The following is a 13265-nucleotide window of genomic DNA, read 5'->3' as shown; positions in this document are numbered from 1 at the left end:
GCGATTACGTAGGTTATAATGACCAACTGCTAATCCCAATTGACAATTTCAACACATTTCATCCTGGGTATAACTCTGAGTTTTATAATGAGAATTGCACACTCTGCCATTGTATTTGAATTCATGGTCAGCCCTTAATTTGTTCATGTTAAGTTAAATCCTTCGATTATAGTAAGTATTGAAATTCTCAAAAGCTTAGGTAATTTTGTGACTCTCGGCGAATAATACTATCAATAAAAAGCTCAACTTCGTGTCCACAAAGTATGAGAATTACGGCTCATATAACGGTAAATTTTGTCTAGGTATCGATATTTCGTGGTTTCTTATAAGAAATATACTCGGGCGTGGGTAAATTTCGCAGGGTAAATAGAGTGTTTATCCCTATCAATTCATGAATCTAGAAAAAATGATGTTGTTCCTTTTCGTGGGATTTCAATGAAAATGTGAATACCAGCAAAATCAAAGCATCCGCGAATTTAACCGTTAAACAGTATATGAGAAGAATCTCTAAATCGGTTCACAAAGAAAATCGATAGTCGAGAGAAGTCTCTCATTTGAGACAAATACATACAAATATATTTTTAGTTAGTTTTACACGTATGTGATTTGCATTTGTAACGAAACTTTTATACTCACTTTATACACAATCTCTTCGTGGGCATGACAGTTTACGGCAGATAAGATCTCCACCGCTGACAGAACAAAAAACAATACTAATAATTAGAACAATAGCTGATATTTAATCCGAAGTATATGAGTCTAATTAGCAGAAAAATACATGTTGATTTTTTGTTGCTTTTAATACATGCGCAATCAGAATGTCAATCCATGAAGGGCATAGTCACAATGTTTTTTTTAAATATTTTTTTGTCTTGAAGTAAAATAAAAAGCTCAAACTTTTCAATGGTGTAGTACGAAACGTTTTGTAACTGAATAAATTCTAACTCCTTTAGTGACCCGGTGGTTTTGCTCCAGATAACTTTGCTCTGAACCATATGACAAGGTTAACTAGGGAGAATGTACATCACTCCTCTACACAGATCGTCATTGTTATCTGTACCTGTTTTTGTCACGGGCAGAAGTGACGGCGTTAGTCAGTTTTCTATACTAATGACAATTCACTTGGCGGTTTTGACAGGGAATCTGGGGAATATCACCCATTTTTAATAAACAATGTTTTTTTTTGTTGTTTTGTTTTTTTATATGGAATCTGATGAATATCCCTAATCTTATTAACAATATTTGATTTTGATGGGGAATTTGATGAATAAATGTGTTCTTGATAGGAAATCAGAGGAATATCCCCAATCTAAATACAATGCGTGTTTTTTATAGAAAACAAGCGAACTAGTTGTCCCACTCTCTTAATGATGATTTGCTCAGCGGGAACAGAGACTACCGCTGTTATAGACTGTCAAGCTCTCAATTCCAGACTAAAAAATGAGGCGCTATCAAAACTTAGTTAAACTACGAGGATTATTGAAATATAAGATCCTAGTTGTCTTTTACAAAAGGGTTTGCAAGCACAATTCTAACGCGATACTTGCATGACAAGTCACATATGCTAAGGTCGATTGTATATCGATCTTTCATTTTGATAACAGAGACTTCTTTATCGTGTTATCTCAAAGGAAAAATAGCAGTAAAAATAAGCCACTATTGCCTAATTTTATATCTTCTATAATGTTAACATAAAGAAAGGAAGAAACAGTATCAATTGTTTTAGACAGTTTTAGTAAATATTATTCTTTTACGAATGAATGTAAGGTGCACCATTACCATTTGAAAATACGGTGTTTGTTCAACACAAACGTTCTAGTGACCCTTCGAATTTGACAAATCAAAATTGCTGTTTCAAGAATCTTGGGACGAACGGTATTTGTTTAACACAAACGTTCTGGTGACCTTTCGAATCGACCAATCGAATTGTTGCTTTAAGAATCTTGGACGAACGGTATTTGTTTAACACAAACGTTCTGGTGACCTTTCGAATCGACCAATCGAATTGTTGCTTAAATAATCTTGGACGAACGGTATATGTTTGTATACACAAACGTTCTGGTGCTTCGATTGACAAATGTTGCTTCAAGAATCTTGGCACCAAACGATATTTGTTTGTTACACAATCGATCTGGTGACTTTCGAATCGACCAATCGAATTGTTGCTTAATGAATCTTGGACGAACGATATTTGTTTAAACACAAAACGTTATGGTGACCTTTCGAATCGACCAATCGAATTGTTGCTTAAAGGATCTTGGACGAACGGTATTTGTGTAACACAAACGTTCTGGTGACCCTTCGAATTGACCAATCAAATTGCTGCTTCCAGAACTTGGACGTGAATATCAGCGGGTGACCAAACCAATTGAAAGGGATGACAGACTTGTTTTTGTGTACGTTGGCAGGGGTTTTACAACATTTGTGGCCCCGAAAGTGGAATATCCATATTCTCATATGTAAACCTATTGAAGAGTCTTGTAATACACATGTATACGGTTAGGGGGCTAATTGGCGATACCTAATTCACCGAGACTTCATTCTGTCTGCATGGAATTGTTAGCATGAAATAAACAAGTATGAAGCTTTTTTATTTACGAAATAAACAAGTATGAAGCTTCATAGATCACACTCAACGCTTTCTCGACCAAAGTTTTCAACTTAAATTCTTTTGGCCATCATTTCTCAGTGGATATGTGTGTTTCCGTTTTATATGCTGATTTTGACCGTTATGGACCATAGGCCTCTAGTGTTTTACAAGTTTATTCTCCGTAATCAATATGCTATCACTAGACGTCTATGTCTACGATATATTGTACAGTCTAGCATTTATAAACCACGGCCAAACACACACATTAGGAGGATTTTTTTATAAGCTTTGAGCTAATTTTCTGATTCTGAATAGTCAATTGTATCGAAGGATGAATTAAATACAGTTTTAATATAAATGTAACATGATCAAACAATGAAAATAAAAGATCATTTGACAAACCGAATTCAATTAAATATGGGTAAATTTAATGCACTGAATGTTAAGCGGGAAGATACATTTTAAAAACATTCATACCCATACTTGCTTTAAAGATCTTAAACATTGTGGATGATCATTCTCCCTTAGATCCAAATGTCGGTGCATGTTACATTGTTGAGGAACAGTAACATGTTATATTAATTAGTATCGCAGAGTTGTCAATATGTATATCTCCAACTATCATTTCCAAAAAACACAAAGCGATCGTCGTTTCGAACTTGAAGCACTATGAGGATATAGTTTGTTAATTTTTTCCTCTTTTGATTAAAAGAATCATAACAGCAATATATTCCATTGGCCAAATGGCTTTGAATGCTAACAATAAAGAATCCCCATATTACACGGTCCATTTGAAAATTCGGCCCGAAAGGATGACATAATCACCTTTTACCAAGATATATTTGAACTAAATAAAATCTTACTTCATTTCAATTTGTTCAAACATTAACGGTTAAATCGAAAAGCTATCTCTATCCAACAAGCATATATTCGAAATAAAGAAGTAATCTTTTCACGTCATTCGAAATATCAAACTCGAAATAAAACACAACCCGGGACTTATCATAGATTATTCGATTAAAATCAAAGCAGATTATGTCCTATTACTGAAGTCCAAAAACAAGAAAACATTCTATTTTACCATAACGTGTAAGAAAAGAAAACACCGGTGTAGGATTCGTTCGAATATCAAGCTCAAAAAGATCACAGACGCTATTTATATTAAAAGGGAAACTATAATTAAAACTCATTAATATGCGAAGGACAATGGCAGAACACGTGTAACAGCAAGTATAGAGGTGTTCTATATGACATAGGGACGTCAGTTTGTTACGGACAATAAATTAGATTTCTGGTACAAGGTGCCCCGAACCACCACAGTGTAAGGATGTGACCGCATAGAGGTGGAATATGTCGTATGCGGAAATCGTGCATATATAATAAGGTTGTTTCGCTTCTAAATCCAGATAAGGTATAATAATATACGTACCGAGAAAGGTAATAAATTACAGTAATTATAACCTTATTAGCATTTAAATTATTCATTGATTTTAATATCTATGGAAATGATACAGCTGTGATTGTTCCCCGTATTGGTGTAAGCATTATAGTTAAATCGACTTTGATGAACAGGGATATATATTGTCGTTGTCTCGAAGTCACAACCGCAAATATCCGTAAATGTTTGTTTCCTTGTGGTGGCGAGAATTCCTTGCTGACTTCTTTATATCCCGTCTTTGTATATTACAGAGTTAGCTCCCTTGCAAGTAGATATCGATTTTTACGTCATAATATTGTTAGCGGAATTCACTTTTTTTATCCGAAAAGTATGACGTTACGCTCGCAAACAAATGACGTCACAATAAATACCTATCCATAAGGACAGATAACTCTGTAGTATTCAAATACAGAATAATGCTGCCTCTCCGAAACATATTCCAGTATAATATTCATATTCGCGTCGCTTTTAGTTTCGCAAAATTAAAAGCTTCTCGATATTTAACACAATCACAGTTTTTACAAATCGTGTAGAAATGAGCCGCGAAAATAAACTCCCGCGAATAATACCAAACAGTCAATTGTGAAATTTTTCACCGCAAAAAATAATAATCATACAGGATCTAAAAACCACAATTACGTAACAGACGGCAGAAGCGATATCGTACGCTGCAAGCAAGAGTAACGTTAACTAAACCTGTAAATAATCGGTTACCGATACCCCATGATACCCTTCTTTGATACCATGGCAAACTTAAACCCGGGTAAAGTAACTTGGCTACCATGGTAACCATTGAAAATCAACAAATTGTCATGCGATATCTTGAAATATATAACCATTGTATTTTGTCAGTGCCCGCTGCTTGTTTCGGTGGTACAGTGATAGTCAACTACTGTGCGGTATATAAGAAGATGTAAGACGACCCGTATTACAAAGAGATCACATATATTGTGTTTAGTTTAAGCATCATTTAAATCAATCACCTTAATTTAAAGATACTAATACATCTTTGATGGACCTCACGTAGGAAGTTTAATTATACAAGAATTTAAAGTTATTGAAATTTAATGAACTGAAGAGCGCATAGATATCTAGAAATGCGTGGGTTTTGTTTGCTTGTTTAAAGGGGGTGCGGGAAGGGTATGCTTTTGGTTTTGGTTACATATAGGTAAATTTAAATTAAACAATGGTTGAAAATATAACGGTTCTAAAGTCGCAATATCCGTATCTGAATTTTGAAAAAAAAACCTGCTGTAAACAATGCAAAGATTGGACTAAATCAACGTCAAGATGGACAGAAACGCTTCGGAAAATTGTGGTAAAAATCAAAATAATAATGAACATAGCTAAGTGGATGCCACTTTTCAAACCGAATGAATCAGAGATATTGTAACGGGTCATGGACTTTCTATACTTCCTTTCGGCGGGTCAAGTTCGTAGTTTTTTTTTGGCGACCAGTTTAAAATGAAAGCATGTTTACAAGCATCGACTTTCAACAACTGTTGTACCAACAATATTGATAAACATTATCAATATTATTTGATATACGTGTGTAACTTAATTTTAACTTCATCTACAAATAATAAAAATATCGGGGTCGAAACTAATTTGGAGGTGCTAGTGACGTAAAGTGTTACTTTAAGTATGAACCTATGGTCTGCTAAGAAGATGACTTTATTTTCGTGTACAGTGGTTACGTTTACTAGATTGTTTAGGAAATTGTGCTCTGTTGGCGGTTGATCATATCAAATGTTGTGTGCTTGTGTTTTATTTGTGACCTTGTTATACTATCGATTAAATCATATGTCAAGAAATAGAACTTCTCTGACACGAAGTCTAATCATTATTTACAGCCGGACAATTGAGATTGCAATTTTAAATGTGTCCACCACGGACTGACATCTATATTACAAGCAATAAACAGGCTAACACCACGATATATTAATAAATGTAGGTCATCTGAAATACTTATGTTATTTAAAAACCCATTTCATCTCTCAAACCATTGACTTCTGTAAGAAAGATACGACTGACTAGTCCCCTACTGATTATTACGTTGTTTTTTGTTTGTTTTATTTTCTGTTGTCAATTATGAACTTTCATATGTAAATTAATTAACGGTGAGCCTATTTGAAGATACAAGAATGGTTTTTCCTACTTGATATAATCAATGTAAGATAAGATTTATAATAATGGAAGATAACCATGCTTTGTTCAGCATCCTATAATTAGTAATATAAGTGGCATTCGTTCAAATACACAGTTCTGTGACATTTAAAATATGTATCAAATTATGTATCAAAAAGAATACGATTCTATGAAAACTTGTCTTATAATTATTATAAACCGTTGCTTAATAATTGTTATAAAACGTTAGTTGGGGAAGGCTATGCTCGTTGTGATGCCATCAGGCTTCACCTTGTTGGAATGTGACAACGTTAGTTCTTAAGTTTGTAAGTCTGCATGAGTTACGTACCTTAATGCATATTGTATTAGTTATATCCCTTTATCTATGAATACTAGAACTAGTTTTATGAGGACTTATAACAGATGCATATCAAAACAGCCAATAATAATTGACATGGCCGAAAAAACACCCAAAATTTCGACTTTTTCTGTCTTTAAAATGTAGCCAAAAGTTTATTTTCTACATTTTACCTACATATTTGTGATCATGTTATGTAATTATTTATACTCTTCAGAAAATAATATAAACATAAAACATTATTTTGATACCTTTTTGGATCAAAAAGGGAACCCTGTCATACACCTGTACTGGGCAACTTTAATATGGCAACAGCACAGGCCCCTAGGACTTTTTTAAAACATATTTCAAGGTTTGCATTAATGTTGCTACTGTAACATTTAGTTTTAATAAAATTGGTTCGTGGGCAAATTTCCATTGTTCGTGAAAGAGTTCTTTTTAAAACAATTTACTAAAGAGAATCTATAACGCTATTACAACATCAAACAAATGCAAGATTCTCCGTGTTATCTATGTGAACAATTAACGCGGGGACAAAAGGAAACAAAGACGGTGATAGCCAATTAAGGCGCGGTAATTAAGACGGCAATAGGAAACATAAGACGGCCCGCGCTATGAAATTTATGTTAAATCTATTTTAATTGATTTTTAAGTAGAAAGTGATATTAGGCGTTGTACTCTATTTTCGTTTTCAAACTTGTTTACCATTCACATAAACATAAAAATTGTAATAGACATGTATGTAGCTTCGAAAATAGGCATTTTGGAAATGATTTGCAAATTAGCATTTAGCTTCAAATTCTATGCAAACAAGCCATTCTAAGCCCATCATTATTAGACTAACCTGCAACTTCCGTACATACTGACGGATAACTACTATCGGATAAACTTGTGATTTATCTATACAAAATGCTTTATCCGCCAATACTATCACGTGAATTTGTTTTACATCTGACGGAACCTCTTCTACATGTACCTTAATTATTTTTTTTTTAGTATTTCCATATTCTTTCAGTCATATTGTACACTGAACAGAATAACTGGTACTGTTTGTAAAGGCACTTAATATATAATTCCCACGGAAGTAAAACGGAGTACACTCTCATACGGTTTAGTGAATGAATCTTTTCCTGCGCATCAAAGAATCGTCTCGAGTGAAACCATGTAAATAATCGACAATTTGCTTTCGTTTTGAATGTCATAATGGTTGAGGGATAAACAGAATACACGGTTAGCATCTTACAATACATGTTTTATTTTGGTGCTCGTCATCTCGGCTTTCCTACGTTTCGCACCAAAACAAACCTTGTATTGTAAGATACTAGCCATATATTCTATAGAGAATATATGGTAGGTGTATAGACGCCATCCGATTGGTCAGACTTGGAATGTTTTCATGCCGCCTTCGGTCGGATATCAGGTCTCGCAATTTCTTTGTTATCTAAAAAGAAAATATGTTGTTTTCCACGCATACTTTAAATAAAATACAGGTCATTTATGTGAAGTAAAGAAGATGTTGTCATCTACATACTGGTTTTCCTAAAAAGAACAATATGTTGTCTCGTCTTAGATGATATTTATTCAATAACATTGAAAACATCATACGTTGATGACGTAGGGGAATTATTTGTCTCCAAAACTTCAAGACTATCATTCATGTCATCTAGTGCAGGCGAAATCCGTTAAATATCGTAAAGTTAGGGTATATGCTACTACCACTGTCGTGGTATAATACTCGTAACCAAACTGAGTCACCAGGAACCAGCATTGTTATCGCCGAGGCCGAGCCGGTGGTAAAATATGTATCGGCCCCGCTAATACCGGACCCTATTACCACGCCATTGCGAACCAATTCTGTAGTCATATATTGGCCCTGATGAACGTGGATTGTCCAGGAAAACTTGTAAACGCCAACTTCCGGACAGACGAATTCGCCATTTTGAGAATTGTAGTGTGAGCCGATGTTTGTAACAGTTTTGCCGAACTGAATGATATGACCTGACGTTGGATTTGTTATCGTTTGTGTGAGAATGGCGTGGAATGCTACTATACTCTCAGTGGTGGTGTCTACAAAAAGGATAACAAATTCTAATTTCAGTATGGGTCTACAGGAATAGATAGAAATTCATTTCTTGAAAGTATCTGGAAAACTGCCATATTTAATTCCAGTATGAATCTACAAGAATAGATAGAAATTCAGTTCATGAAATTCAGTTGATGAAGGATTCTGCAAAGTTATGAGATTTTTTATTTCGGTACGGGTGTACAAGAAAAGGAATTCAGTTCGTAAGGATGAAAAAATATAACTAAGCGACATTGCCGCATTAAGTATATAGAACTTAAAATAAACATGTTGATAAATCTATTTACTTTATCTTCAGCTTTTCACAAAATGGTCAGAAAAGTTCAAGGGAAAGATTAATAAAAGAAAGACATTAAAAACGACTTTAAAAACAAAAATATCCTGACTTACCGACACGTTTGCTTATCTTCTTAGCGCCATCTGAAACATTTAAATAATAATAATAACAAAAAATAATAAATATAAAAAAAATATATATTAGTGATGTAGTTTCACGTTCTATGTATTCGGTTATCGAACTGAAAAAAAACCTACGTAAAAAGGTTACATTTACTTAAAGTCCATAATGTGTTTTTTTAATAATTCATTGCGTGAGTAGATTATTCCTATAATTATTGTAGTATTAAATGATATTAATACACCACTTTTTATTATATTTATATTTAAGATAGTATTCATGACATTGGTAGCTTGGTTTACGTTTGCTACATACGGTAATTTATTTTGTTTTATGGTGTATTTATTGTTTCTTTCTTTAGTTTTTTTTGTAAATATATAAAAAAATATAACACCCACATCTTGATTGTTCTCACATCTAAGTTATGATTGATAATAAATGACACCATAGTCTTCTAGCTCATTTAATATGATTATCAAGAGGGGCCTCCGTCTATATCTTTATTTTATGTAACCAATCTGTTTTATTATATTATTTTTTCAAAATTAATATATTATTACGATAATGTAAATATAAAAATTTTAGTTTTTTATTAAAATTAGGAAATACTTAATTTAATATACATAAAAATTAAGCTATACTGACTAAAATTTCACACATAAACATTTGATGTAGGATTTTTATGTGGAGAGTTACTTCCCTTGAGTTTGACTTGATTTAAGTTTCAAGTAAAAATATTTCTTCCATACTTATTTGATTCTTCTATTTAAATGGAAATCGATGAATTATCATAATAAGTGCATATAAATTTAAGATTGTTTTTTCAATACATTTGGGTTGTGTGGGTATATTGCGTTGTATTTGACTTCTGGATTGTGGACTATTGTATTATGTTTTTTAGTATACAACATGCATTAACAGCAGCGCGTTGACCCAACATGTTAACAGGAGATATATATAGATTTGGTTTTCTCATTGATTTCAGTTTGTTTTTAATTGAAATGATATTTTGGTTAAAGATAAATGTAGATTTATATGAAATTTTCAGCTATTAACTACTTATTTTAATGGAGACTGTGTTATAACACATTTCCCATGGAGTGCGTAAATATCATACGTAGTACTTTCCTGGGTTTGGCTATGATACACTGATGGGCCACGGGCCGCGCGTGCGACGAGTGGGTTAAGTCTGTTACCAGACATATTACCACATGCGCTCTCCACCTGTCTCGGTCGCGATTTCGAGATAAATCCCCTGTGGGGCATTTGCCATGTACTGACCGCTGGTCTGGTGGTTATTTCTTCCACGGCGCACATCCGGCTCTTTCCTCCACCAATCAAACCTGCGACACGTCCAGTTCAAATGACCTGGCTGTTAATAGACGATTTATACTATTCATATTCAATCTCGAGTTTGATTACCAGTTATTACTCTGAACTGTATCAGGTTGCTATAACCTTATATGGCACATCAGCTATATATATTGCCGTTCATTGTTATTTCAATCTGACTATTATTTTCCTGAGTAATAGCTGTGATATTTATTTTCTTTGGGCTTTTTACTTCACCAATATGACTTTATAATATTACTATTGGATGCATCCATGTGTTAATAGCGGGGCACGTGTGAATGTGTCTGTGGTTGTTCAGCCGTACAACTCGTGTGTGTATATGTATTAGTCTTGCAGCCGTGAGCCTAACTCGAGTTGCCCTCTTCTACATTGTCAGAATATAATTTTCCTCTCATCTCGATTGAATCTCTCTCTTCTACTTCTGCGATGAATTCTTCCGTCTTTAGGATGGATGATACTTATGAGGTATGACTTCCTCTTCTTAGAAGATCGCAAATCGAGTTTGAGCTCGGAATCAATAATAGTTACCATTTCGTTCAAGTACCTTTAGGTTGGCTTGCTATTCGGGATTCATCAATTCCTCCCGAATCTTCTGGACATGGTCTAGTGATTTCTGTCTGTTCTGTAGAACGCTGATCCTGTTCAAGTGAAGTGATTTTGTCTTCGAGAGTTACGATTTTCTCTTCAAGTGAAACAGTTTTCTCTTGAAGAAATTTAACTTCTCCTTCCAGAGTAGACGATTTATCTGCAAGTCGGATGTTTTCCTTTTGGAGGGCCTCTGTATATTAAAAAACGTAAAAATTCACAGATTATGTTATTTTCATATCAGTCTTTGGGAACGATAACATTCAGCATTTTTTTTACAAGAAATGTGTGTTCCTTCAGATAAATGTTACTTCTATACCTCACCTTCATTTAAAATGTTCTGATTGGATAACACTTGATCAGATGACTTTGAATAAGTTAGATATTTCACCGGAATTGTGTGGGGAGAGAAATAACCAAAGGGAAATAACCCATATGACGGAAATGACCCGAGCGTGATATTTAACCACCTTGGCGAATCTCACAATGACAGGAAAGTTGGACGTCGTCCCTATACATATTCGTCAACCAACACCTTGGTGGCAAACGCAGTTTTTGCGTGTCACCATTAAGAATTTATTTATCGTTGGTTGGCACTGGATTTTATCCTTGATGAGTCGTTGTACACTGTGAAGTTGTGAGCATTGTTTATGTATCTATGTCTTGGGGTTTGTTTCCTTTATAAAAAATTTATTACCTTGGTGAATATATGCAACATTTTTCTAGGTATTACATGTTTTGTTGGTTCCCTACACTATTGAGGGCCCTTTGTTTGTATTCGGATTCACACACATGCTATATACATGAATATGCCTGGGACTAAATGTTAGTATACGCCGTTTGCTTATCATTTTGTTATTTTGTTATGGAAGTTAATTTCATTACAGAACATGGTGTTTTATGGTTCCTCATTGATGCCTCGTGTTTTTTGGCTAGGGGTGGAGACTTGGCGACCTGCGACTGCCATCATTCATACTGAGTGGCTCAGGGCCCGACCCACATTCAGACACTATACTTTGAAGGGACGGGAGCTAGTCCTTTCGTACACTCTATCCTGTTTTTTTGTCCGAAACGCCGGTGTCTGTAAACGGCTAACGTTAAACACAATACCCCGTTCCTTGTTTCTAATATTTGTATGAGATTGAGTCCGACTTTTTAAATACTAGCAATCTCGGTTTTTAAGTATCAGTTAAGGCCCTGTATCTAACAAGTTTCGATGTAGTACTATCTCTCTTGTCTCGACCTTATAGATATGGGCGACATCAGTTTCCAGTCTTTATTCCTAAATTAATGGTTAGTGGTTTTATTTAGACATATCATATAATATTTTCGAGTGTTACGGTTAACCTAAACAACACAATATTTTAACCAACGATTTGAGTTTTGAGTTTGAGTTCGGTGCGTATCTCTCCATATCTTTTATCTCCATCTCATATGATGCTTATTGTTAAGTCATGACTATTCTACTCACTGTTCCATACAGAACATAAATGTTTGTTCTGATGTTTGCCAAGGGTTGCAACGAGCAGCCACTTACAACTATCTACTCCATCTTTTACATTTTACTCATTTTGTGATGATTCTGGCTTCATTTTTGGTAATGGCGCATGATCAACTATAACTAAGTTTTCTAATTTGGTGTTTGCCTTTTTAATGTCCATAGTGTATGTACTTACATTAACTTAGGGCCGTTAATATAACGTAATTATTTTTTGTGTGGTGAGCATTTCTGTATTTGATGTTTAGTATTCTTACTCACAAACGGTTTTTAGTTATTACCGCCATTTTTCTTGTCTTTGTTTAAACTTATGGTTTACGGATATACATTGACTTAAGAGTGGGTCCAAAGGAGTTATTGTCCAATGTCAATCAATTGCGTCATTTTATGTAACGGATTTTAGTTGAAACCTTACGGTTGGTTTGTAGTTGCCTGATAGTATTAATGTGGATATTTTTGGTTTCATTTGGTGAGAGTGTCTGGGATTGATGCACTGGGGTTTGAGTGGTTGGTTTGTGTTCGGCAAACCGACCCCTGTGATGTTTCGTATAAACACCATCTTTTTTTACTGGTTTGTTTGTGGTGGTATGTCTGTTAATGCTGCTCTGCGATTGGTTTTATACACAATTATAACGTAGGGATCATTACTTGTATATGTGAATTTAATTAATCAGAACCTATAGTGTTGGAGGTCTTGGCTCTTCATTTAGTCAAATCTACTTTGTCATCTTTGGTCATATTCGATAATTTTAAAATAGGGATTGTCAGTTGATTATTTTAACCTCTACATACAAGATTAGTTCAACCTCACTATTTTTTCTTATCTATTACTAATT

The 13265-nt window shown here is 34.3% G+C and overlaps 1 protein-coding gene across 1 annotated transcript; it reads right to left on the bottom strand.

Annotated features, from left to right (window-relative positions):
- Window positions 1-8078: 8078 nt before the first annotated feature.
- Window positions 8079-11450, bottom strand: LOC138312354 (C1q-related factor-like). The gene is made up of 4 exons (XM_069253262.1): window positions 11402-11450; window positions 10891-11124; window positions 8987-9016; window positions 8079-8580 (listed from the first exon to the last, which is right to left on the bottom strand). The coding sequence occupies exons 1-4, from the start codon at window positions 11448-11450 to the stop codon at window positions 8177-8179; spliced, it is 717 nt and encodes a 238-aa protein (XP_069109363.1). The 3' UTR covers window positions 8079-8176.
- Between the last annotated feature and the right edge of the window lie 1815 nt (window positions 11451-13265).

The sequence above is a fragment of the Argopecten irradians genome, unplaced genomic scaffold (genome assembly GCF_041381155.1).
Source record: "Argopecten irradians isolate NY unplaced genomic scaffold, Ai_NY scaffold_0289, whole genome shotgun sequence".
Taxonomy (NCBI): Eukaryota; Metazoa; Mollusca; class Bivalvia; order Pectinida; family Pectinidae; genus Argopecten; species Argopecten irradians.
This window is presented reverse-complemented; position numbering and strand designations above follow the sequence as displayed.

Coding starts and splice junctions, on each gene's coding strand:
- LOC138312354 (XM_069253262.1), bottom strand. CDS start 11,450: ATGTATAGGGACGACGTCCAACTTTCCTGTCATTGTGAGATTCGCCAA. Junction 11,125..11,401: donor TCATTGTGAGATTCGCCAAG/GTGGTTAAATAT, acceptor TTTAATATACAG/AGGCCCTCCAAAAGGAAAAC. Junction 9,017..10,890: donor AATAGCAAGCCAACCTAAAG/GTACTTGAACGA, acceptor TAAATGTTTCAG/ATGGCGCTAAGAAGATAAGC.